Source organism: Chrysemys picta, chromosome 3 (genome assembly GCF_011386835.1).
Source record: "Chrysemys picta bellii isolate R12L10 chromosome 3, ASM1138683v2, whole genome shotgun sequence".
Taxonomy (NCBI): Eukaryota; Metazoa; Chordata; order Testudines; family Emydidae; genus Chrysemys; species Chrysemys picta.
Window position 1 is genome coordinate 197,402,013 of NC_088793.1, and position 27,491 is coordinate 197,429,503.

Sequence of the window (27,491 nt, forward strand, 5' to 3'; positions counted from 1 at the left end):
CTTTATCAGTGTTGCAAAACTTCTAATTTGGCATGCTTTCTGGTTATTACATAAAACTGGAATAACGGTTGTGTTGTAGGTCACACTTGGGATGCATTGATAGAGAAAGCTAGAGCCTGTTCTTGGTATGCTTAGCTTTTGCTAGTGCTAGTATCTCACTTTTGCCGCTCATTAAATACCCCACAAAGCTTAAAAGAAAAAGTGCCACTCTGATACCTTTTAGATAAATTTACTAGTTCTATACGTTTTTGATGTGAGGAGAATGTGTCCATTTTCAAATTCAGTGATGCTCTTTTGTTGTGCTAGAATCTTTTGAAGGAGGTGATAAAGATATGATACTATAAGAACACACAGCATAGATAGGCCTATCAACATGGAGTAACAATTTTGAGACGCTTCAAGAGTCTGTATGCGCTAGAGCTTATGTACAACTGGTTAGTCCACTGTTTGGCATCCTCCCACGGGTAACTCACTTTTGGACTGACCTTAAGATTCTTTAGCTACAGTATTTTAAAGGGTTCTTTTAAATGTGTAGCTAAAAGCATTTATGTTGTAATGTTTTAAACATAAAACATGCTTTAAAGAATTCCTATGGTAATAGGGCCCATTCCAGCTCGTGTTGAAATGAATGTGAGTTTTACCATTGCAGTAAGATTGAGCCCTTCATCCCTACCTAGGGAGATAAGAGCACCTCCAAGGCACTCCTCTTCAGGATTAACTGTTGGAGGATGTAGCAAAATGTACTGGAGTAGCTATTTTGAATCTTATTCCTTTATCCTATGTAATAATCTCCCTTTTCCCCAAAAACTGAGTACTTGAATTTATCAAAGATCCTTTTATCTTCTCAGGCAGCTCTTTATGGATGTGGCTGCTGGGCTGAAAATATTGGAGTTCATAACCCTTATTCCACAGCTGTGAGTACTTCAGGTATTTGCTACTTTTGTAAATATTTTGAACTGTTGTTCAACTTTCTTTCATTTTAAAAATTCAAAACAAGTTATTTAATATATAGTGAATTAAAATCTTAAGACTCATGTGGTAGCATACCAGAAAGTGTGTTCTTCAAGCCAGTGAATTCAGTGTCATTAACTACTAAAGAGCCTTTGTTAACATGTTTATGGAGGTTTCAGACAAACTTATTCAGAGTCTGTGTGTGTTATCCTTAAACAATCCATTTATGGCTGCTCACCTTCTATCTATATTTCAATCCATCAGTAACAATTTGTTGTGCCATCTGGTAGTCAGCCCCTTCCGGCTGCCCTTTTCTTTAATGAGATTTTCTATCCTGGTTAATCATCTCCTGAAACTTAGGCTTCCTACATGGGTTTTGAGGTGTGTTAGATGCACATAGTCCCCCCAATAATATTTTAGTAAATTTGGTATTGCCAATTCCCCTTCCAGCATGGATATATGTTTATTGTCTAATACTAATGTAACTCCTGTTTGAATTTCCTTATTCTTCTTGATGATATTGATAGGACCTGAAGTAGGAAACCTTTTTGGCAACAGTTCTTTACTGTTGCTATGTGATCAAGACAAATGTAGTGTTTTCCAATCCAACAAACTTTTCAGTTTCAAAATAATGGGAGGAAAGTTCATTTCATGTAGCTGATTTGAAGTTAGGAGAAATATTGACTCCTAAATACTTCAGAATTTGTGTAATTTAAGCAAACAATGTATTGTGCAGCTATTGAACCTTAGATCTTTCCATCCTTAGATCTAATTTCAGATTTAATATAATTGTATAGGCTAATATACCTCTGAATTAATTATCTTGAGAATGTGTCATAGATTGCACTGGGTTGGTAATGATTTGTATTGCACAGTCTTCATACAGCACAACAGTAAGTTGAGTTTTTTATTCATTTTAACTTGCTCTTCTGGCTTACGTTTTGAGCCGGGGTTAAATAAAGAGAGCAAACAACAAAAGGAATAGAGGACAACCTTATTTGGTTCCTCTGGTAATTGAAATTCTTGGGCATATACCCCCATTCACTCTTGTTTTATCTAAGGGAGAGTCATATTTATCCATGGTTTGTTTGGTTTTTTTTATATTGACTTCAAAACCCATTTCCAATAGCATTGTTTTTTAGGAAAGGCTACTCTACTTTATCAAATGCCATTTCCGTGCCTAAGAATAGCACAGGCATTCAGTTTTTTGTTCCCTATATTATTAAACAATCCTGATATTCTAATGTTGTTCGGTTGTCTATTGCATGTGGAACCTATTTAACTAATTTGTATTAACTGAGGAAGGACTGCTTCTATTCTGGCAAGAGACTTTGAAAACATGTTCATGTCTATATTAAGAAGCAAGATTGGCCTTAACAAGCCACATAGCAGCTTGTCTTTCTGTGGCTTTAGAATTATATCATCTGCCCTTTTCATTGTATTGGGGAATCTCCTTATTCTCTACAAAAGCATTGTATCTGGTTTGTCTGCAGTGATGTGACTTCACCTGATGAAACTCTGCTGAAAACCTGTTTGGTCCTGGGGATTGGTGTTGGCATTAATTTAATCAAATGTGTAGCTTTCTCTGTCTCTACTGATCTTTCCAATCTGTTAACTGTTGCTGAGTTAACTTTGGAATGTTAACCTCTCTAATATATATATATATATATATATATATATATATATATATATATATATATATATATATATATATACATATATATACACATATACAATAATTTTTCCTGTGGGCTTGTCATGGTTTGAAGACATAAAGAACTATATAGAACCTCCTCAGTTCTTCAGTAATCTCTCAGGTCTTAAAACTTACTACTCCTTTGGCATTTTTTAATTTTGCCTTCTCTTGTCTTAATTTATAAGCAGCTTATTAGCCTTCGTCTCCCGCACCCTTTATAATACCTGTTTTCAGCCAACTTGAGAGTCTCTTCAGTTTTCTCTATAAGTATGGCAGTTAGTTGCCCTCAGAGTCAGAGGTGTATAAATATGCTTCTAGACTCTTTTATGTAGGGTTACCATCCGTCCGTATTTCCCCGGACATGTCCGGCTTTTCCGTCTCTAAATAGCCGTCCGGGAGGAATTGGTAACAAGGTTAAAAGATCTGGGATTTTTCCCCTCCCCTCCCTCCCTTCCATGCACAGTGTGGCTGCTGATTGGGCAGCTGGGCCTGATTGAGCTGCTCCCGTTGGCCTCCAGCAGCCAGAGCCCTCCTCTGCTCCCCCCTGCTGCCTGCAGCGTGTTTTGCCTACACGTGGTACATGGGCATGGTAAGGGGAGTCCCGGGGGGCAGTCAGGAAGCAGGGGGAGGGTTGGATGGGTCCCCGGCCTCCACCTGCCACCCCCCGTCCGCGCATCCCCGCATGAGTCATCCCTCCTCCCTGCCTCCCTTTCCCTTGCCTGCTTCTACTACCAGAACCGGCAGCAACTGCTGTCTGCTGCCCCCGGGTCCTAGTGCCCCCCATCCACTAATGGCAAGACAGGCTGCCCTTACCCTGCCCTTCCACCCTAGCCCCGAGCCTCTCCAGCTCCCCAAACCCCTCATCCTCGGCCCTCATCCCCCCCCGCACCCTAATCCTCTGCCCCAGCCCTGAGCCTCCTCCTGCATCATGAATCCCTCATCCCCAGCCCCAGCCAGAGCCCTCATCCCCCCGCACCCTAATCCTCTGCCCCAACCCAGAGCCCCCTCCTGCATCATGAACCCCTCATCCTCAGCCCCACAGCCCTCACCCTTGCACCCCCTCCTATCCCCAAACTCCCTCCCAAACCCCCTCCCCCTTCCCACACACCCCCTCCTGTCCTCAAACTCCCTCCCAAAGCCTGCACCCCCTCCCACCCCCAAACTCCATCCCAGAGTCTGCACCCCTCACCCCCTCCTGCATACCCCCACCCTGCCCCAGCCTGGAGCCTGCACCCAGCACCCAAACTCTATCCCAGAGCCTGCACCCTGCACCCCTCTTGCACCCTAATCCCCAGCCCAGGACCTGCACCCCAGACTTCCTCCCCCCACCCAACCCCCCTCCCAGAGCCGTAGGCAGGTGGGGGGCGGGCGGGTTCTGGGCACCACCAAAATTTCTACAACCCTGCCACCCATGTGAGTGGATAAGGGTTGGGGCAGTCAGGGGACAGGTAGGGTCCTGGGGGGGCAGTTAGGGTGGGGGGTTCTCTGAGGGGGGCAGTCAGGGGGTGGAAAGTGGGAGGGAGTGGATGGGGCGGGGCAAGGGCGGGGCTCTCCTCCCCCCCCCCATGTCATCTTTTTTTTTATTGTGGAAATATGGTAACCCTATTTTATGCAAAACTTGCAGCCTGTCAGTCTCTTTAATTTAATGGTTGTGCACACTGCACATTAAGCCTGGGTTCTAACTCAGGTTTGAGCCCAAGCCCCACTTCTTTCCATACACAAGTCAATCCACACAAAAGTTGAGTCAACAAGCACTAAGACTCAGGCCCTAGAATCCTGGTAGGGAGTTAATCAGAGCCCAAATCCCACTGTGTATCAGACTCTCATTTTGCAGCCTGGATACAGCTCAAATTGCAGGCCCAAGTCAGAAGGTCTGTCTAGTGCAGTATGGACATATTAACACAGCTGTGATACCCGGGTCCAGCAATTGTAAGCCCAGGTTTGCAAAGCAGTGTGTATATTCAAGCATTGGCTTGGAAACACCAAGTCCATAAGCCCAGGTCCCACAGGCCTGAGTTTATAGTGCAGTGTAGACAGACCCCAAATCTCCACAACGCTTTGCTAGTGACAGGCAGCAAACTCCTTCAGGCGCTGTTATCACTCAGCACAGCAGCATGTGGAGCCCCACACCCAGCTAGGTTGCATGAATGCTCACAAAGCCACTCATGAATCACACAGAGAAAGGCACCAGCTTATTCTCCCCAGCCTTGCACCCCAGAGCTGTACCGCCTTGCACTGGTCAGAAACCTGACCAGGGTAAGTTCATTACCCAGTCCACCCCTCCCTCAATGTGGAGCCGACATGCACCAGCCTTTGTAGATTGAGCTGAGATTTCCCAACCTTTCAAGCAATATACACTGTTTTAGGTAAAGTATAAAACAGATTTATTAACTACAGAAAGATTTTAAGTGATTATAAGTGGTAGACATAAAAGGTCAGAAATAGTTACAGAAGAAAATAAAAGATGAATACACAATCTAAATTTTAAACCTTATTACACTAGGCAGTATTTAGATCAAGCAATTTTCTCACCCCCCTGGATGTTACAGTTCTTAATGTACAGGCTTTTCCCTGAAGCATGGAACAGTCTCCTTAGATGAAGCCTTCATCGTCTCACAGTTCTTGTTGCTTTTCTCCTCCCCGACCTATGCTGAAAGCAAAGGCATGCTGCCATTGTTCTCTATTTTATATCCTTAATCCATGTACCTAGAAGACACTTGCCCAGACATGTTCTGGTGGGCTTTGCTGAGTCACTGGGTTGAACAATCCCCCTGGTGTGGTCTTGTGCAACTGAGTCATAGAGTTTGAGCAGTCCCCGTTTTGTAGTGCTTGGGCAGTGTTCATTGGTTACAACTCCCCTGCTGATTAATGGTCGTTGAGCACCTCCTCGGAGTGGTTTGCCTTCTTTGTATGTCACTAGCAACCTTACAGCATATTTCAGTAACAACCATACAGCAAAATCTCATAACTTGATGCTCACTAACGATATACATATTTCAGCAGAACAATGGATTTCAGTAGAACCTGACCTGATCATATGATATCTTACATGGCAAACTTTGTATGAAACATGTCATAATTACATGACAGTGGTGAATATGGGGATTCCAGAGCGCTGCTTTGAGGTACAGAGTGCCGCAGTTCTCCTTTCCAATTTTGCTGTGTTGGCTTGTGCTGATAGACTTCTTTCTTCATCTGGCAAGTCAAACAATATATTGAATTACATAAATAGATCAAATGTGATCTCTTCTATTAAAACTTAGCAGCATTTAACCACTGTTCCTGTTCCTTGCCACTGTTTTTGTCTAGTTCCTGCTATCTGTGGGAGCCTGGGCTCTCCTTTCTTCCTTCAAGGGTATGCTGGTTACCTGCTGGTGAGGGGAGTCTATTTAGAAGACATAGTCTGTCTTAAGTGCATATATTATAACACGCCATTATAAGATTGATATAAGTATTAGAATGTTTGATAATCATTGGAAAAGGGTCAATTATGGTGGAAAATATATAATCCTGAATTGTACAGCTCTTAATGTCCATCACAAAGGGAGAGCTGGGTCTCCACTGTACTGTTAACTTTGTTCATTGAATACTATGAACCACAGCCTTAAATAATGTTATGCTCATTAACTATACTGTATCCATATGAAGTATTTTTGGTGCTATACAACCCAGTTTCCATTTAATCTTCCCATCATAACTGTATAAAATTGGTAGATTTTAATGCCTTAACCCATATTCCAGGCTTGTTCTATATTTGGTCTACTACGTCTCTCTCAGGTCAGCCCTGTTGTTTTGGTAATGCATCTTTTTTTTATTGCTTTCCTTGGTCTGTTTTCCCAGTTGTTTGGTGACATGTAGGTCCAGTTTCTTTGTTCCTGAACTGATTTGTCTATTCCCAAATCCATAAGTATCTATTTCTCTCCTTTGAATCTGAAAAACCCTTCTGGCTTTCCATTTAAAGGAAAGTCTAAATGGGAAAGCCGACTTGTTTTTTTTAAATATTGTTTTTCCTAGCAGTTGTGGTTATCTGGTACAATTCCTTTCATTGTCTAAAGACTGAGATTGCCAGATCTGGGAACATTTTTATGGGTTGATTTAAAATCACCAGCGGTCCAAATTTATGGGTCCGCAGCCTACTGAGTGCAAGGCGGGGGAAGTGGGGTCGGAATTCTATGGGTACTGTCAATACAGATGCATGCCTTGCTGCCCAATTTTAGCATATCTTGGAAAATACCATTCAGCATTCCCAGGAGATTTCTTCCTTCAGTTTGTCTCCAGGATGTCATTAATCTTGATTTTTCTGCATTCCCGATCTTCAGTGTTCTCTAGTTTTAATTTTGTCTTTTTCTGTCTCAAATTATTTGGAGTCTTCAACTACTCTGCTAGTATTGTTTACTCATTTAATCCTGTTTCCACCTATATCTTTTTAATCTCATATATTTCATTGTCCTTAATGTTGGTCTGAAGCTCTTCTTTCACCTCCTTATTCATAATTTCTCCTAGCAGATCCTTCCGGTTAGCCTTCGTGAACTGACCGATGTTTCTCTTTCTGTCTCCAGTTTGTTCAGTGAAGGAGAAGCATTATCATTTTCAATGGTGTCTTTGTTTTTTTTATGATGGAAAAACTTTCTTCCTTTCCCAGACATGTGGCTTCTATAATCTTTTTAACTCCTCAATGCTTTGGGCTTCCTCTTTGTCTGTCTGGCCCCTCTCAAGATGGCTGTCACTGCACTTCCTCTCCGCTTGTTCATCTCTTCTCAAGATGGCTACAGCTATGCTTCTTTCCCTGGTTACAAATGTAAATTTTAATGGGTTTTATAGCTTGTTGCATTCACTCACTATCCTCTTGCATGACAATGAAGGTTAAGATAATCACTTGCAGGCTTATCTCTGCCGGATAATCACTTCGACTTGTTACACAGATTTTTAGATTGTAATGAAGCATTGTGGTTAAGGCACTGGACTGGATATCCCTGACTGAGTCTCTAGATCAGAGTGGGCAAACTATGGCCCGCGGGACCATTCTCCCCGGCCCCTGAGCTCCTGCCCTGGCAGGCTAGCCCCCGGCCCCTCCCCTGCTGTTCCCCCTCCCCCGAAGCCTCAGCTCACTGTGCCACTGGCACAATGCTCTGGGCGGCGGGTCGGCGAGCTCCTGGGGCAATGCAGCTGCAGAGGCCCGGCCTGAACTGGTGCTCTGTGCTGCGTGGGCAGTCAGGAAGGAGGGGGGTTAGATGGGGCGGTGGGGGCAGTTAGGGGTGGGGGGTCCGGGGATAGTCAGGGAGAAAGGGTGATTGGATGGGGCAGAGGTCCCGGGGGGGGGGCAGTCAGGAATGAGAGTAGGGGTTGGATGGGGCGGCTGGGGGCAGTCAGGGGTGGGGGTTCCAGGGGCAGTCAGGAGACAGGGAGAAAGGGTGGTTGCATGAGGCAGGGGTCCCGGGGGGTGGCAGCCAGGAAGGGGGGGATTGGATGGGGTGGTGGGGGGCAGTTAGAGGCAGGGGGTCCAGGATGGTCAGGCAGAAGGGGTTGTTGGATGGGGCAGGGGTCCCGGGGGGCGGGGGCAGGTCAGGAAGGAGGGGGGGGGTTGGATGGGGTGGCGGGGGGCTGTTAGGGAAGGGGCCTGGGGGTGGATGGGGCAGGAGCTGGGGGGGGCTGTCAGGGAACAGGAGGGGTTGGATGGGGCAGGAGTCCCGGGGGGCCGTCAGGGGTGAGAAGCGGGGGGGCGGATAGGGGTCGGGGGCCGGGCCACGCCTGTCTGTTTGGGGAGGCACAGCCTCCCCTAACTGGCCCTCCATACAACTTCTGACACTCGATGTGGCCCTCTGGCCAAAAAGTTTGCCCGCTCCTGCTCTAGATGTTAGTGTAGTAATGCACTCATCTGCTAAAATCTACTCCACTGGCCTTGTCACCCCAATCTAATAGTAATATAATTTGGTGCCTGTGGCTTTTTAGTATTCCCCTCTCAACTGAATTCTAGGACATTTTTGGGGTAAAGATCTTTTATCTTCTCATTAGTATATATTGTACAGTGCAGTATTTTTACAAATAAACCAAACAAAAAATCTGTAGCTCTTTCCACCTATCATCAAAATGCACCACATTGGGACTGAAGCGTTAGATCTTGTGGTACCAGCTAAAATATGAACAATTTAGAACAGAAAAGGAAGAACTTACCCAAATAAAAAGAGAGGGAGTTTAGGTTGGTAGCTATAATGGGATATTGATAAAACTCTGACTCAGAAGGAAGAGTACTATTTATTGAGTTGACAACATGGAAATCATTATCAAATATCTATGATACATCACAGGCAGGGTTGGGCCTGGCTACAAGATCACAGCCCAAGGACATGCTTGTTAAAAGCATGTTGCCTGATGCCAGGCTTACAGTATCGAAAATTTGTATTACTGTATTCCTAAATTTAAGAAAGTGTCCTCTTGAAGGCAGAGGCATTGGAAAATTTCTCTGTTCAAGGACCATGGGGCTTATCTCAAGTTAATAAATGCATATGCACACGATTAGTCCCATTGAACTAGATGGAAGTACTCATGTGTTTAAGTGTTTGCAGGATTGGGGCCATAATTGTTAGTAAGCATGTTTCTAAAGTTGGAGGTTGTTTGATGAAAATCAGAGGCAGCTTTATTTAATTTTCTTAAATTATTCTTTACAATAGTCAGATGGGTTTGTTGAAGCCTATGCAAGCAAACATCCTGATACACTTAAGATGATGTCTAGATTTAATGACTGCCTTAAATAGAAGTTTTTTATTTAATGCCGGTACCATTTTTTTATAGTGGTAAATACTTTAATGGCTATTTACAAGTATATTATTTATCTTGCTTCAAATCTATTAGTCCTAGTTTGTATGACATTACATTAATTGCAATTCCAGCTAATTGAAATAGACTGCTGATGGTCTGTGAAGCTTAGCCATCTGTTCACTAAATGATTTGAAATTCAAAGTAGTAGTGTTTAATCTTTTTTTCTGGTTTTCCTATAAACTTTTTGTGTGTGTGATAGAAATGTTGACAGGAAGTCAGAACTCTTGTAATCTATACCATTCTTTTCATTTTCAGAAGCTCATAAGCTTTATTTTATAATGTAACGTGTTTTAGGACATACTTAAAATATATTCAGGTCTGACTCTTGTTTAAAATATGCTCAGCCAACAAGGTGAACAACAAACTCATTAGGGAGCTGTAGAGACTGAATCGAGGAACGATTAAAATGCTAATGTGTGGCTTTGCACGTGGTTATGTCGCTTTTCCCTTCACCTAGTGAAGTACTTGAAGGGTGAAATCACCAAGGAAGGGAAGGAATTTACTTAGTGATAGAGGATATTGCACTAGGGGAAAAAATTGAAATATTATAATATTAAAATATTCCTGAAATACTAGGAAAACATTCTTGAAAGTCAGAGCTCAGACAGTGGGACGATCTCCTAATGGACATTTAATGAAGTGCTATCACCTGACACATTTAAAAACAGACTGGACTAATTACTGTAATGAGTAATCATGATTAGCAGAAGGATGAACTAGATGACCTTAAAAGGTCTTTCATTTAATTTTGCATGATTAATTTGTGAACAATATGACACGGATAACATTTAAAAGCGACTTTCAAGACATTAACTAACCCATATTGCCTCATCCACTCTAACATCTCTCCCTCCTTGCTGAATTTGAAGAGGTTGGCATAATGTAGGGGGTGACATTGCTGGGAATTATTAATGGAAGCTTATTGCGGTAAAGTAGGTTGTAATTGGGGGTATTCAGTTATAAAACTATTATCATCTTCTGCATTATGCTCTTGTTTAACCGTTCTTGTCCATAGCATTGTTATAGAATTAAAAATGTAACCTTGTGATAAGGCTTTCCCTTCATCAGACTAAACATTCCAATAAGTATAACAACATATGGATTTCGTCATATGGAAATGCTTAAAAGCTTTTACCAAGATTTCTTTTCTGAAACAGAACTGACCATCTGACCAACTGACCAAGCGGTGAAAATCATAATGTCTTGTTGGGGTAGGAAAGGTGAGACTAAATCACTTAAAGATGCACACAGCATTTCATCTCTACGTTACTTGTTCAAGTGTGACCAAGATCTGTAGCAAAATTAATTACTGACTGGGAAGCACAGAGGCTAAAAACTGAATTGACGTGGAGAATGATCGTCCATCCTGTGATTCCGCTGAGCCTGCCTGTTCTGCCAGCCTGGGCACTCTTTTTACCTGTCTTGCTGAGCCAGGCTATTAAGCCTCCTCCAGCACACACATAGGTAGGGCCACACCCAACTGCAGAACGACACAGACTCTGAGATCAGCTCTGGGAAGCCTCAGATTAAGGACTTGCCCCAGCACTCAGGTGTCCACCTCCCTTGGAGTGCTGACCCAAAGGTATATTATGAAATCCGCCTCCTCCCTCAATGTGGAGGAAGGTGTGCACAACTTCTTGTGTCGGCTGCCCCCCCCCCCCCCGTTAGAAATGACAGAAACTGGGTTTAATCATAAACAAAACAAATTTTATTAACTATAAAAGGCAGATTTTAAGTGGTTAAAGGGATAGCAAACAGAACTCAGCAGATTACTAAGCAAATAAAACACACATACAAAGTTTGTTTCATAAAGAAATTGGTTACAAATAGTAATTTCTCACCCTAGATATTGTAGCAGGCGGGTTACAGAAAGTCTCCAAAGCTTGAGGCCTCAGGTATTATTACTCACAAGCTAGACACCCTTCCAGCTTGGACTCTACCCTTCTCCCCCCAGTTCAGTTCTTGCTTCCAGGTGTTTCCCAGTGTCTCTTTGGGCAGGGAGGCAGAGGAGAACCACCATGATGTCACTCCCCTGCCTTATATAGCTCTTGTGTATGGCAGGAATCCTTTGTCTCCCAGTGGAAGAACACTGGCATTCCAAGGGGTGGGTCCCAGTACCAGATGACTCAGATCCAGGGGATGTCTCTCCAGGGCTGTGGCAGCTGTCTGGAGCATCCACAGGAAAACTAAGCTCTTTCACAGTCCATTGTCTTTGCTAATGGCCCATTAGCCCTGTCTGGCTTTTCCATTGTTGTACTTGAAGGGGTAGTTGTGGGTGACACCCAAAGTAACCCATTTGAAATACAGATATATAGTCAATATTCCTAACTTCGGATACAGAAATGATACAGGCAAACAAATTGGATAATCACATTGAGTAAATCATAAACTTTCCAATGATATGTGGTTTGAGCATTGGCCTGCTAAACCCAGGGTTGTGAGTTCAGTCCTTGAGGGGGCCACTTAGGGATCTGGGGCAAAATCAATACTTGGTCCTGCTAGTGAAGGCAAGGGGCTGGACTCGATGACCTTTCGGGGTCCCTTCCAGTTCTGTGAGATAGGTATATCTCCATATCTTACATGAGCCATTTTGCATAAAGTATATCTCAGTTATGTCCTATTCATATCATAAGCATATTTTCATAAAGAATATGGACTGAAAAGTCACACATACATTTTATAGTCCCTTCCTCTAGGGATTGAATCACTTTTGGTGGGAAAGCTACTACCAGCTTTCCCATCCAAGTACCATAATCAAAGCTATCGGTGCTTTCCCATTCTATGGGTGAAAATAGAGGGCTTCATTTTACAGTAGTCTCAAAGGCATTATTTAGCTTTCTTCGGGGAGCCTGTGCCTCATGTGCAGGGGTGAAATCCACTTGTACATTCCGGTCACTTTGCATTACTTGTGCAAAGCAGCCACACAGGGACTTTGTGACGCACTCCTCCAAGTGAATTGTCCAAGACCAGCAGTCCTGGGAGAGCTGGCCTGTCAGCAGTGGCTCTGCACATCTTTGAGCATAACTGCCATACTGGTTCAGGCTGCAGTCCATCTAGTTCAGAATCTAGTCTCCAACAGTGGCAAGCACCAGATGCTTCAGAGGAAGGTGCAAAAACTGTGGAAGGCAGATTACCCCACATCTGTCTGTGAAGTCCTCCTAATTCCCTGGATAGTCTTATCCATAAATATGTCCCCTCTCTCTTTGTATTGTGGAGCTTACTGCCACAGGATGAATCTTGCTGAGTTTCTGGCCTCAGTGACAAGTATACATTTTTTACTCTGGGGGGAATTCTGTGCCACTGTGTGGGCAGAATTCATATCCTGTGCTGATTTCTTTGCTTCTCCGCAGAAAAATGACTTTCTGATGGGGAAGCAAAGGGAAGCAACAAGAGTGGTCACGTTCCCTTCCCCTGCAGTGCGGACACATAATTTCGGGCAGCCAGTGGAGAGGTAAATCACTCCCGGGAGGGAGGGGCTTCCATGACATGGACCTTTGGGGTCGGGTGCAGTCTCACTACCAAATGTGTCTCCCCAGGGAGGACTGCAGGGTGATCTCCCACCTCCATGCAGTCTGTGCTCCCGCTGCCATGCTGGAGCCTCCACATTTATTTATTGACAAATAATATTTCCAGAATTTTAAAACATTGTGGGCAGAACTTTTATCTTTTTGGCAAAGAATTTTTAATTTTGGGAACACCATTCCCACAGGAGCAATTGGGGGTAGGGTGGGGGATGTCCTTTTTATCAGATTTGTGTCACTTCCACAGAACCCCTTGACACAGGAAGCATTCCAGGTGAACCAGAAGCATGGTCAAGGCAGTCTTTCACTGTGGCGACTCTCCGCTACTACGATACCCAGAAGAACGATGGTAGAAGGGGATGCAAGGTAGGCAGCTCTTAAGGAAAAAAGGAGAAGGCAGGCGTGTTGAGGATAATTAAATGAGTGACTAACCAAATCACACTAATGACTAAACACTAAATGCTCACAAATAATACATATGGGGAAAAATTTTGTCAGAGTTCCTCCACCAGCCTTAATTGTCTGGTGGAGTTAAAGCTCAATAAGGATGGGTGGTATCCCTCCTTAAGTAGCCTGTAGCGCTCCCTTTCATGTGGATGGTTCCCCGAGGGCCTGAATCCAGGCTCAGCTGTCAAACAGTCCTCTGATGGCATCAGAGTCTTTAGAGTTGGTCTTTCACTTCTGGGATTCGGTCCTCCGAGTTAGTGTTAGGCCCCATGGCTGAGAGCTAAAAAACACTGCAGGAAGCAACTCCAGTACTGTCCTTCTTCTGGCTGCTGTAACCAGACTCCTTGCAGCAGCCATTTTTCTACAAATGCTGCTCCAGCCTGGGGTTCAGGTAGTCCCAGCCACATGCAGAACAGAATGTGAGCTGGGGGTGAAGCTACCCATCAAAGACCATGATCTCAGATAGTAGAAAGAAGGTTCGTCAGCGGAGCTTATAGTCCTGTTCCAGTGCCATCTACAGTAACAACTGCTTTTATGTCAAACTTACTGTTCTTTTTCACAGAGACAAGGTTATATATGTAGGCAGCACCAGAGCTGAGCTCTGAGCGCAGTTATGCTCTTCCCCCTTTCAAAGAGCCTACTGGGGCTCAGCTCATCCAGATTTCTCAAACATAAAATTGCCTGGTGATGGTGGTGAATCACTCTGCTGAAGAGGAATCATTTTAGTTTGTTGCCCTACCACTAATTAGATCCAACGTGCACACAACTCAAGACACTCATTTTTTACAGTGCTGCCTGGAAGTCCTTGTTTTCTCACTCGATTTTTTGCGTGACTTTCACCCTCCCTCCACATTGTCAAGGAGGACAAGACCTTATTCACTTGGTACCCTCTGAATACCGCTTCTTCATTGTCTGGAGGGAATCAGTCTTGAAACGTGCAACTACCTTTTTCTTCCACCTTTATAGAGAAGGAGAAACGGACATGAGTGACTGTAGAAGACTAACAATTTTACTGTAGTGAAAATATCTGTATTATGACCGTAGTGTTTTGCTAACATTTTAAAGATTATACGTGTAAATTCATTATTTCCTTGAAGTTAACTATTCATTGTTCATTTGTGGTAGTCTTGTATGAATGTTTTGCTATTTAGCACTCGAACTTAGCTTAATATTTCTAGTTCTATACCTTTTTGGATGTGTTATGGGGAGATGGATAGGTGACTCCTGATTTAAATGGGCTCCTTTTCTTTATAACTTATGTAAAGGGTTGTAAACATATCTCTAAAAACAATTCTTAAAGTCTGGATTCAATAAAATTAATTTTTAGAGATTTCTGTGGCTGTGCAAAAGCTTTCATAGTACAACCTTTTAATTTATTTTTTATTGCATCCGCTCTAAGTTGTAAATTGGCAGATGTTTGTTTTGAGTTTTTGCTTCCCAAGGATTTGGACAAGAATGAAAATTAGACTTTTGCTTGCTTTGCATATTAATTTGATAGCCTGTGTAGACTTCCACATTTTCACTGAAAATTTACTTATCCAGTGGGCATAAAAGCTAAAAATAATTTATACCCAGTAGTTTAGTGCTGTGATTTTTACAAATGCTGTGAGCATGCAGAACTCATGAAGGACACCTAAAATACAAAAGGCAAAATATTTATTAATACTCTTGTGCTTCTTGAATTAATCAGGGATTTCAAATTTGTCAAAATTGTTGTGAATTGTTGAACATTAGTAAATGATACATACTGAAATCTGTAGTTTGTGAAGTAATTTATTCAAGGATGCTTTTGGAGTTGAATTCATCAAAACACTTGCATATTGTGACATTTTAGATTCTTACAAGGAAATGCTTGTAAAGAATAATTTGAATTTCAGTTGCTCCCAGAAGCAAATATCTAGGATTAGAGCCCCATTGCAGTAGGCACTGTAGGCAAAATGGTTTATATGGAGAAAATGGTCAAATTATTGGATACAGTATTCATGAACACATTTTAGATCCAAACAGGGAATTTGTTCATTGTAATATATGGAGATATCCTATCTCCTAGAACTGGAAGGGACCTTGAAAGGTCATCTAGTCCAGCCCCATGCCTTGACTAGCAGGACCAAGTACAGATTTTGCCCCAGATCCCTAAGTGGCCCCTTCAAGGATTGAACTCACAACCCTGGGTTTAGCAGGCCAATGCTCAAACCACTGAGCTATCCCTCCCCCTTTAAGCTGCACTTCCCTGCAGAGGCAAATCTGGTGGGTAGCATGGTCATTCTGTTAAATCTCTGAGCCACAGGATTGTGCTGGGAGCTCGTGTTCAATTGGTTATCCACCGTGACCCTCAAGACCTTTATAGTAACTGAATTCTGGAATACTCTCTCACTTTAGGTCTTACATACACTCTTTGTTCCTAAATATATGATCTTGCATATTTGGCTATATTAGAGAGCATGTCTGAACAAGCACAGTTTACCAAGTGATCCAGATGACGTGACGGCTGGAGTGCACTGGCTGAGGTGAATTCTTGAGGGCACTGATTCATGGCAGGTGCACCATGGGCCTGCTACGTACTGGCATTCCAAAGAGCTGAAACAATCTCCTTTTCTTATATGGAGAACCAAGAGGCTATATGCAGAAAAGACCCTGCTTCACTGTTTTTGACTGGAATGCCTGGTCAAAAAGGGACCCTGGCAGCTCTGGTCAGCACCACTCACAGGGCTGTTAAGTCTGGTTGGTGGCGCGGCAGGGCTAAGGCAGGCTCCCTGCCTGGCTCCACACGACTCCTGGAAGCGGCTGGTGCAGGGGCGATCAGGGAAGCTCTGCATGCTGCCCCCGTCCCGAACACCAGCTCTGCAGCTCCCATTGGCCATGGTTCCCGACCGATGGGAGCTGTGGGGGCAGGCAGCACGCACCGTGCAGAGCTGCTTAGCCCGCCTCTGCCTACGGGCTGGACATGCCGGCCGCTACTGGGAGCAGCAGGGAGCCTGCCTTAGCCCCACTGTGCCACCGAGTGGGAGCTGCCTGAGATAAGCGCTGCCCAACCGGAGTCCGAACCCCAGGCCCCAGGTTGGAACCCCCTCCCTCACCCTAACTCCCTCCCAGACTCTGCACCCTCCACCTGCACTCCAACCTCCTGCCCCAGGTCCGAACCCCCTCCTGCACCCAAACTCCCTCCCAGAGCCTGCACCCCAACCCCCTACCACAGCCCTGAGCCCCCTCCTAGAGCCCACATCCCCTCCTGTACCCCAACTCCCTACCCCAGCCCTGAGTCCCCTCCCGCACTCCAAACCCCTCGGCCCAAGCTCAGAGCCCCTTCCTGCACTCCAAAGCTCTCATCCATAGCTTCACCCCAGAGCCCACACTCCCAGCCGGAACCTGCACTTCCCTCCCGCACCTAAACACCCAGCCCTGAGCCCACTCCCATACTCCAAACCGCTCGACCGAAGCCCCTTCCTGCACCCCAAACCTCTCATCCCCAGTCCCACCCCAGAGCCCGCACTCCCAGCCGGAGCCCTCATCTCCTCCCACACCCCAACCCCCTGACCCAGACCAGTGAGAGTGAGTGAGTGAGGAGAGCGAGCAACAGAGGGCGGGGGGGGGGAGACTGGAGTGAGGGGGGGGGGCGCCTCAGAGAAGGGACGGGGCAAAGATGTTCGGTTGTGCAATTAGAAAGTTGGCAACCCTACTGTAATGTCAAACTGGGCTTCTTGGAGGAAGACTGTTCAGCTCCAGGTTTTCTGCAGTACCACCATGCTTTGAAAAGTTTGCCTGCAGACAGATTCTCTCATACTTGAGAAGCAGGTTGCTCTCAAGGATACCTTTGTGGAATCTGCACACGCTACCTCCCTGAGGTCTCCCAGAGAGGGACTGGTCATTGGCTGTGGAAGGTGAAGTTAATAGCAGACAAAGATTATTTGTGAGATTGGAAGTGCTATACAGTAAAAGCTCTTCTATCTGGCACTTCACCAACCGGCAAGTTCTATAAACTGGCATTTCTCATCTGCACTGAAAATCCGGTTTATAGTGCTATTGGTGTGGGGTCGGCAGGGGGCTGGGGTGTGGGAGGAGATCGGGGTGCCAGATGGGGGGGGGGGCACTCACCTCCGGTGGCTCCCTCCAAGCAGCTCCCCGTCCCTGCTGTCGCTTGCAGAGGCGTGGCCAGGCAGCTCTGCAGCACACTGCCTCTGTCCCTCTTCCTTGAGTGCTAACTTCACGGCTCCCAGCCTATTGGTTGGGAACTGTGGCCAATGGGAACTGCGGGGGCGGGAGGGAGTGGCGCCTGCAGACGGAGACAACGTATCTGCCTGTTTGCAGAGCCGCCTGGCTGTGCCTCCACCAGGAGAGGCAGGGATGGGGGGAGCCACTTGCGGGGAGCTGCCAGAGGTGAGTGCACCCCCCCATCCAGCACCCCAAGCCCCCTCCCACGCCCCAACCCATGCCCCAAGGCTCCTCCTGGACCCAAACTCCCTCCCAGAGCCCAGGCCCCGCAGCCCCTCTCACGCCCCTGCCCCCCCCCTCCCCGCCACACACTCCAAACCCCTTCCTCTGAGTTAACCAGCATTTCTAATTTACCAGCACCCCCCGTTCCTCCAGCATGCTGGTTAAAAAAGCTTTTACTGTGGATTGTAGAAAGCAGATGGAGAAATGGAGTAGAAGATCAGTTTTGGCACATGCTAGTCATAATGCTGGGGTTGAACTGCCTTCAGGAAAGTTCATGCTAGATGGGTGTGTCTTGAAAAAGTACTTGGTGGTAGTTGGATGCCACTAGTGGATGGATCTGGGCACTTGGAATTTAAATTGCACTTCATTCAACAATGTATCATGAACAAATAAGAGCGGACTCCTTCTCACTAGTTTATCTCTATAGAAGGACGTAACTTTCACAGGGCTGGGTGATGGTAAACAGGGGCATTGTCCATCCATTTTCCAGGACAGGAATGAATAGATTTCATCTTGTTCCTGTTCAGACCACCTTACGCAATTTGCTTTGAACAAGAATGTAAAATGAGATTGAAATCATAACCTGAATTAAAACTTAAACTTTTACAATAGATAAACTTATCCTTTGGAAGAGGAGAATGTTAATTTACAGTTGGATAGTTCGTAAACTACAAAATAATTTACCTAAATTCTTAGAGCTGATAGGACAAAAGTGATATCACTTGGCAAGTTATATTTTTTTTTTTCTACAAAAGTTTTGCTGAATATCTATACTGAGCTGTAATGCTTTTTCCTACTTAGAGCTGCTGAAATTAGCTGCTGAAATGGTTTAATAAAAAATGGCTGTATACATTTTAAACTTTGGTTCTTTCTAACAATTGTCTTGAAAATGGAATTAATGTGGGTATTATAGGCAGTGCAGGTAGTGGTTCCTATTGTTGAGATTGCCCGATACTTTTCTTTATAAGATGCTGTTTTCAGTATCCATAACTCTTCCAAACATAGCTATTTGGGCTGAAACTTTCCATGCAGGTATCCGATTAAGGTTGAACTTTTCCAAAAAGTTAAATAAAATCTGTTCAGCTGTTCCTCAGAACAATGTTGGGGGAAAAGAGGTTATTTTGCCACGTTAAATTCCTATAACTGCCTTGTGCAAATACTCTAGCGCTACTGTGTTTTGAAGAAGGCACTTCAGATTTGGCAAAGGGTTGCACTGGTGCCAGATGTGCCTTCTTTCATCCCTGGGAAACCTGCCCAAATTTGGCTGTTAAAATTTTCTGAGAATCTCCTTCACACACTCTTCGTAGAGATTTCTTAGTTTGGCAGCTAACTTTGGTGAAGATGTTTACTGAAGGCAAGTCTACACTACAGTGCTATATCAGCGCAGTTGCACGTCTGGTGAAGACACGTTATGCTGATGGGAGAGCGCTCTCCTGTTAGCATAATTACTCCACCTTGGCGAAAAGCGGAAACTATATTGGTGGGAGCGTGTCTCCCGCCAACGTAGCGCCATGTGGACAGCACAAAACTTGTGTCGCTTGGGGAGAGGGGGGACTATAGTGTAGACCTGCCCTGAGACTGCTCTATCCCAGGCCGCAAGAGCTGAGAAGGCGTTCCCTGTAATTCCTTTTTGTGGCAGCCAGGAACTCTCTGGTGCTGAGCACAGGAACCGAGGTTGGGGAGGCTTTCCTTTTGTTCTCAAAGCTCCTTCTGTTGGGGTGCAAACAGGAGGAGGAAGCAGGCTGTGACTGGAGTACAATTAACAAAAACTGTATCGCAATACATAAGGGGATTGAATTGATTGATTGCAGAGGCAACATTAATTCTGGCATTTCCCAATGTTTGAATGCTAGATTTTGCAACTGTAATGTTCTTTTAATGTATTTTTGTGTTTAGTATATTAGTGTACTACTTGAACAACATCTATTTTTAAAACTTCATTGGCATATTGGTTCTTCAGCTTTTTCTAGAAATGCTGGTAATGACAACCAGAGTTTTTAAAAATAAAGGCCAAGTACTGTACATTTCCATTCTACATAACTACTCGTCACTTTTGGAAATAAAGTGAAGATGATAGATTTTGTTAATAACATTTCAGCACATCAACTAACTTGTTCTCTGGGCATTACTATTCAAACTTTTAAAAATAAGAATGAATGAAGCATAAGGGTTCTAGGCTCTGGCATATGAAACAGATAATAAAAGAAAAAATGTCTGTCTCTAAATAGCTTCTGAGAAGAGAATAATCATCATTTGCAGTGGGGTGGACTGTACGCATGTACACACAATAGTACAAATAATTTTCCATTCTGAAGTCTTCCTTTAAAACAAGTTCCTACACTTTCCTACTGAGGTACAGTACCTTACAATAGCTAGACAGAATTAGGCAACTTGTCAAAGCTCTCTAAGCCCTCTGCATATGGCTTCCAGAAACAGCTGGATTTTCATTTCTCCCTCCATTCAACAGGAGTCTCTTTCATGTCTGAAAATTGAAAACGCGTGTTTTTCAGTGTGGTGCATGGATGTGTGTGCGCCCTCTGGCACACCTGTTTCTAATTTCCTGACTTGAAAGCATAACCCATCAAAAGAAGTAGAAAAACAATTTCTTTCTGACACGCTGTTCAGAGGCCCTTGTGTTGCAGAAGGCCTTCCTTTGCTTTGCCATCTTGGTTCCATCGATAGGAGATTATTGTAAGATACAGAGCTCACATAATCTGGGGGTTTCGCCTTATGCTGTGCTGGGTTTTTTATACTCTTGTGATTATTTCAAGCATTAGAATACTACTAGTAAAGTTTTTTGCATAGAAAAGACTGTAGTGTAGTTCCTAGTATCTAACATGAAGCTTAAATTAGGAGCAATGCTCATAAGTAGTAATGGTTAATGTAAACTGATCAGTGAGGTACAGTAACAGTTATTGTTTGGTGCAGCAGAGCAAATGTTTGTCATAGGAAATTAGTAACTTCAAATTTGTATGCACTTTAAAGTCATACCAGGTTTAATAACTGCAAGTCAAAGATGGTGACTGAATTTTGAAAACCGATAATTGGTTTATGTGAGAGTTATACATGGGATAATTACTAATCATTCACCCACTACAGAGAATGTCTTTTAGCAAGCTATTCTGAAGAAACTGAGACACTTATTGCTTCCAGGTGATCATAGAATCATAGAATATCAGGGTTGGAAGGGACCTCAGGAGGTCATCTAGTCCAACCCCCTGCTCAAAGCAGGACCAATCCCCAACTAAATCATCCCGGTCAGGGCTTTGTCAAGCCTGACCTTAAAAACCTCTAAGGAAGGAGATTCCACCATCTCTCTAGGTAACCCATTCCAGTGCTTCACCACCCTCCTAGTGAAAAAGTTTTTCCTAATATCCAACCTAAACCTCCCCCACTGCAACTTGAGATCATTACTCCTTGTTCTGTCATCTGGTACCACTGAGAACATCCTCTTTGGAACCCCCTTTCAGGTAGTTGAAAGCAGCTATCAAATCCCCCCTCATTCTTCTCTTCTGCACACTAAATAATCCTGGTTCCCTCAGCTTCTCCTCATAAGTCATGTGCTCCAGCCCCCTAATCATTTTTGTTGCCCTCCACTGGACTCTTTCCAATTTTTCCACATCCTTCTTGTAGTATGGGGCCCAAAACTGGACAGAGTACTCTAGATGAGGCCTCACCAATGCCGAATAGAGGAATGATCACATCCCTCGATCTGCTGGCAATGCTCCTACTTATATAGCCCAAAATGCCCTGTTTGCCCTTGTTGCCAAGAAGGCTCACTGTTGAGTCATATCCAGCTTCTCATCCACTATAACCCCAGATCCTTTTCTGCAGAACTGTTGCCTAGCCATTTGGTCCCTAGTCTGTAGCAATGCGTGGGATTCTTCCGTGTTAAGTGCAGGACTCTGCACTTGTCCTTGTTGAACCTCATCAGATTTCTTTTGGCCCAATCCTCTAATTTGTCTAGGTACCTCTGTATCTTGTCCCTACCCTTCAGCGTATCTACCACTCCTCCCAGTTTAGTGTCATCTGCAAACTTGCTGTGGGTTCCACGCCATACTCCAGATCATTAATGAAGATATTGAGCAAAACTGGCCCCAGGACCGACCTTCGGGGCACTCCGCTTGATACCGGCTGCCAACTAGACATGGAGCTATTGATCACTACCCATTGAGCCCGACAATCTAGCCAGCTTTCTATCCACCTTTTAGTCTATTCTTCCAGGCCACGCTTCTTTAACTTGCTGGCAAGAATACCATGGGAGACGGTATCAAAAGCTTTGCTAATGTCAAGGAATAGCATGTCCACTGTTTTCCCCTCATCCACAGAGTCAGTTATCTCATCATAGAAGGCAATTAGGTTAGTCAGACATGACTTGCCGTTGGTGAATCCATGCTGACTGTTCCTGATCACTTTCCTGTCCTCGAAGTGCTTCAAAATTGATTCCTTGAGGACCTGCTCCATGATTTTTCCAGGGACTGAGGTGAGGCTGACTGGCTTGTAGTTCCCTGAATCCTCCTCCTTCCATTTTTTTAAAGATAGGCACTACATTAACCTTTTTCCAGTCATCCGGGATCTCCCCCGATCACCAGGAGTTTTCAAAGACCATGCTTATGTGGCCTACCTGTTCTCTCAGCAAAGCAGTTGAAATTTCTACCAGTGCAACATTTCAGTCCTCTCTGTAACAGCTGTTCCATAGTATATGCTCTACTCCAACATTATGCCACTGGAGTATATTGGCTCCATTTGTTGCCGTAAGTTAATAGGAACAGGGGATGAACCCTTAACAAGGCTTCTTAAGAGTGTAGGCGTAACAGGCAAGCAACTAATAGTCAGTGGCTTGAAGCAGCGTAATGCATTGACAATACAGGATTGTAGCTCATGGACTCATTGTGTAAGTGGCTATGTGGCTCATTTGTCCAAAATTTCCTCATTTGTCTGCCAGTCTGTTCTTTGTGCATAGCTAACATAATTTGGCATGTACTAAAATACTTAATATGTATGAGTGAGCAAATATTTAATCTTCTCCACAATAATTATCCTTTTGAAAATTTTTGGGTTCACTTGTATTTTGTTAGTGCATGAAGGCTTGATACATTTGTTTCTCTCCACCCGTTAGTTTATATTTCTTGGAACATTAAAGTGGATATGTGAAAAATGTGTCTGTGATCTTTGGTGATTAATTCTGGATGTAGATTCACACTAGCATGGTGTCCAATATAAATAGGAGTGGATATTTGACCCTTGGGATCTGTCCCACTTAGGGTAAGATGGAGGAGGCCCTTTCTAATAGCTGCCTAACAGCTTACACTTCGGGGATGATCAAGAGACAATGCCAGAGTGAGTAGCTTTATTGGCTTGCTGCCTGCTGTCCTTAGGGAGCACCAAAACCCAGGTCTACACTTCAAATTTAGATTGACCTAGCTGTGTACAGTAGAAACTCAGAGTTATAAATAAATAAAATTAAATTAATGGAGATATCCCATCTCCTAGAACTGGAAGGGACCTTGAAAGGTCATTTAGTCCAGCCCCCTGCCTTGACTAGCAGGACCAAGTACTAATTTTGCTCCTGATCCCTAAGTGGCCCCCTCAAGGATTGAACTCACAACCCTGGGTTTAGCTGGCCAATGCTCAAACCACTGAGCTATCCCTCCCCCCTAACTAACCAATCACATACCTCAGGTAGCAGCAGAGTCACTCACTCTACAGTGCTGTGTTAAATGTAAACTACTAAAAAATTAAGGGAAAGTTTAAAAAAGATTTGACAAGGTAAGGAAACTGTTTCTATGCTTGTTTCAAGTAAGTTAAAAGATGGATAAAAGCAGCATTTTTCTTCTCATAATAAAGTTTCAAAACTGTTAAGTCAATGTTCAGTTGTAAATTTTTGAAAGAACAACCATAATATTTTGTTCACAGTTACAAACATTTCAGAGTTTTGGGACAAGGGCTGGGGGGGGGGAGGGGGGACGTTTGCATTTGCGGTACTGCTCCTTCTGCATGGCTACGAGCTCCTGGATAGTGTCTGCTTGGCGCTCCAGGATGCTTATGAGCCGATCCGTGCTTTGCTGCTGGAGCTCCGTGCTTTGCCGCCGGTGCCTCCATTTTCCTGGCGGATCCTACTTTCTCTCTCCCTCCAGTTCTGTGCTTTTTCATTCTCTTTAATAGATTGCCGCATCACTTCTTGCAGCATGTCCTCTTTGGTTTTTCGCGGTCTCTTCCTGAGTCTTTGCAGTCTCTGAGCAGGCAATATGAGGGACGGCGGAGGTCTCAAGGTTGTTGCAGCTGTATAGGCAAAATGCAACATTTAACAGAGGCAGCATTGTTTATACCAGACAGAGTAATGATTTCCCCCGCACTTAAGGAGGGCACACGCAGGGTCTACACAATAGCATAATTTTCTCTTCCCAAACAGAGCACACACAACCCACGGGAGCCTCAAAATGGTGAGTAATGGGGACTGATTGCATTGTTTCAGGGCTGTACTGCCCTCTGGTTTTCTGTGCCTTGGGGAGAGCCAACAGCTGCAGGGGCACCTACACTGAACACTGTACCAACATTTTCCGCAGGAGTTCGTCCTGGACGATATCTCGATGCTGAGGGTGACCTGGGAAGCAAGGGAGGGTCTTCTACTGCAATGTGGCTTCTGCCCTGGCCCATATGCAGCTAGCCTGTGTGCAACAATGGTCCCCCGGCCCCTCGCGGCACAGTGGCGTGGACACGTTAGCCTGGCTGGGACAAGGACCACGGTGGCTCTCCCGATAAACCTGCCCAAGCGCTTTGCACAGGTTCTGGATGAGACATTTGAAGGGATTACCGAGGCCGATTACCGCAATGTGATAAACCACATCAATGCACTATTCAGCATCTAGGCAGGCATGCCTAACCCTCCTCTCCCAAAGAGCCCGCACCGAAAAAATTCCTTCCCGAAAAAAAACCCGCTTACCGGGAGCCTGCTCTTCTGTTTGTCCTCCACCAAGTACCGGCCGCTGCAACTGGGTACCTTCCTCCTGGCTCGAGAAGAGCTCTTGGCTGCATGCCTCCAGGGATTCTGGGGTATCTCCATCCGCCCCACCACCCTCACTCCTGTTTTCCTCCTCCTGCTCTGAAGTGTCCATGGTGGTGCTCGGAGTGCAGGTGGGGTTAACCTCAAGTATCGCATCCAGCTCTTTATAGAATCGGCAGGTCACGGGGGAAGAACCTGAGCAGCCATTTGCGTCGCAGGCTTTGTGGTAGGCACTCCGCAGCTCCTTGACTTTAATCCTGCACTGCAGGGCGTCCCGGTCATGGCCCCTTTCCATCATGTCCTTTGATACCTTCCCGAAGGTATCGTAATTCTTACGGCTGGAGCGCAGCTGGGACTGGACAGCTTCCTCCCCCCAAACACTGATGAGGTCCAGCAACTCGCCATTGCTCAATGCTGGGGCTCGCTTGGCGCGTGGAGGCATGGTCACCTGGAAAGATTCGCTGATAGCACGCCACGCCTGGCTGAGCAAACAGGAAGGGGATTTTTAAAATTCCCGGGGAATGTAAAGGACGGGTCACATGGTTGGTTACCTGAGGCCAGGGCAGTAGAGTTTGAACTGATGACCAGAGTGGCTAGAACAGGCATTGAGGAATACTGCCGAATACTTCTGGAGGCCAGTAACAGTGCATTGGACGGCCACACTGGTGCTGCAGCGGCGGCGCAATACACAGTATTCCTCTTGGAGAGGTGGAGTACATGCAGCAGTGTACCCAGGGAGATACAGTGCTGTAAGTGCCTTGCCAGTGTGGACGGTGAGTGAGTTACAGCACTGGGGGAGGCTTTATTGCTCTGTAACTCGCAAGTGTAGCCAAGGCCACGGTCTTTCCTATGATCCACAGTGTTAACTCTCATCCAGGCTTTTGTCATTTCATGTCTCAAATTACTGGAACATCCTTTTCCCTGCACACCTTGACAAATACAATCTTGCCTAACCCAGCCATTCAGAATGGGGCTACAAAGATCACTTTATTAGCCCATCACTTTGACTGTCACTCTTCTCTTTGATTCCCTTCAGTGACTCCCTCTTTACTGTGTCAAACAATTTGTAAGCACCTAAAAGATAATAGGGTGATAAGTAATAACTATCATGGATTTGTCAAGAACAAATTAGGTCAGACCAACCTAATTTCCTTCTTTGACAGGTCTACTGTCATAGTGGATGGGGGGGAGCAGTAGATAGGATATATCTTGATTATGATGAAGACTTTTGACATAGTCTGACATGACATTCTCATAAGCAAACTAGGGAAATATGGTCTATATAAACTTAATGTAAAGTGGGTGCTTAACTGGTTGAAAGACAATACTCAAAGTAGTTTCTGTCATACTGGCAGGATCTATCTCGTGTGGTTCTGCATAGGTCTGTCCTGGGCCTGGTACTAGTTAATGTTTTTATTAATGATTTGGAAAATGAAATGGGGAGGGGGTATGCTTATAAAATTTGTAGATGACACCAAGCTGGAGTGGGTGGAGGAGTGCTTTGCAAGCCCTGTTGGGCATGTCTATACAGCAAATAAAAACCCGCAGCTGGCCCATCCCAGCCGACTCTGGCTCATGGGCTCAGTCTATGGGGCTGTTTCATTGCTGTGTAGACTTCTGGGCTTGGGCTTGGGCTGGAGTCTGGAAGTCTACACAGCAATAAAACAGCCCCAGAGCCTGAGCTCCACAAGCCTGAGCTGGCTGGCATGGGCCAGCTGCGGGTTTTTCTTTGATGTGTAGACATACACGTAGAGACCAGGATTAGAATTCAAGACAACCTTGACAAATTGGAGACTTGGTCTGAAATCAAGCGAATGAAATTCAATAAAGAAAAGTGCAAAGTACTGTGCTTAGGAAGGAAAAATCAAATACAAAATGGAGAATAACTGGCTAGGCTGTAGTACTGTTATAAAGGATCTGGGGTTATAGTGGATCACAAATTGAATGTGAACAAATAATGCGATGCAGGTGTCAAAAAATATTTAAAAAGAGAATATCAATCTGGAGTATATTAACTGGAGCATAGTATGTAAGACACGGGAGGTTATTGTCCCGTTTTACTCAGCACTGGTGTTGCCTTAGCTGGCATATTGTATCTAGTTTTGGCTGCCACACTTTAAGAAAGAAGTGGACAAATTGGAAAGAGTCCGGAGGAGAGCAGCAAAAACGATAAATGGTTTAGAAAACCTGACCTATGAGGAAAGGTTAAAAAAACTAGACGTATTTAGTCTTAAGAGAGAGAGACTGAGGGGGGGGACCTAAGTCTTCAGATATGATAAGGCCTGTTATAAAGAGGATGAGGATCAGTTCTCTATGTCCACTGAACGTAAGATAAGAAGTAATTGCCTTCGTCTATAGCAAGGGAGATTTAAGTTAGCTATTGGGAGAAACTTTCTACCTTTAAGGATAGTTAAATATTGGAATAGGCTTCCAAGGGAAGTTATGGAATTCCCATCATTGGAGGTTTTTAAGAACAGGTTACACAAACATCTGTCAAGGATAGCCTTGGGCCTAGTCTTCACTTACCAGCTGGTCCGGCGGCACGCCATCGATGTTCTGGGATCGATCCCGGAAGTGCTCACAGTCGGCGCCGGTACTCCAGCTCGCCGAGAGGAGACTTCCGGCC

General features: G+C 44.7%; 1 protein-coding gene across 17 annotated transcripts in view; it reads left to right on the forward strand.

Moving 5' to 3' along the window:
* TASP1 (taspase 1) overlaps positions 1-27,491 on the forward strand; it is a 154,556-nt gene that overhangs the window by 56,036 nt on the left and 71,029 nt on the right. For 15 of the 17 annotated variants that reach the window (XM_065590819.1, XM_065590823.1, XM_065590825.1 and 12 more), the window contains one exon: positions 849-927. In XM_065590819.1, the coding sequence (XP_065446891.1) occupies positions 849-927 (79 nt within the window). Of the gene's footprint in view, positions 1-848; positions 928-13,231; positions 13,351-14,220; positions 15,185-27,491 lie in introns of those variants that run through there. The other 2 variants (XM_005287394.5, XM_065590824.1) reach the window with 2 other exon arrangements.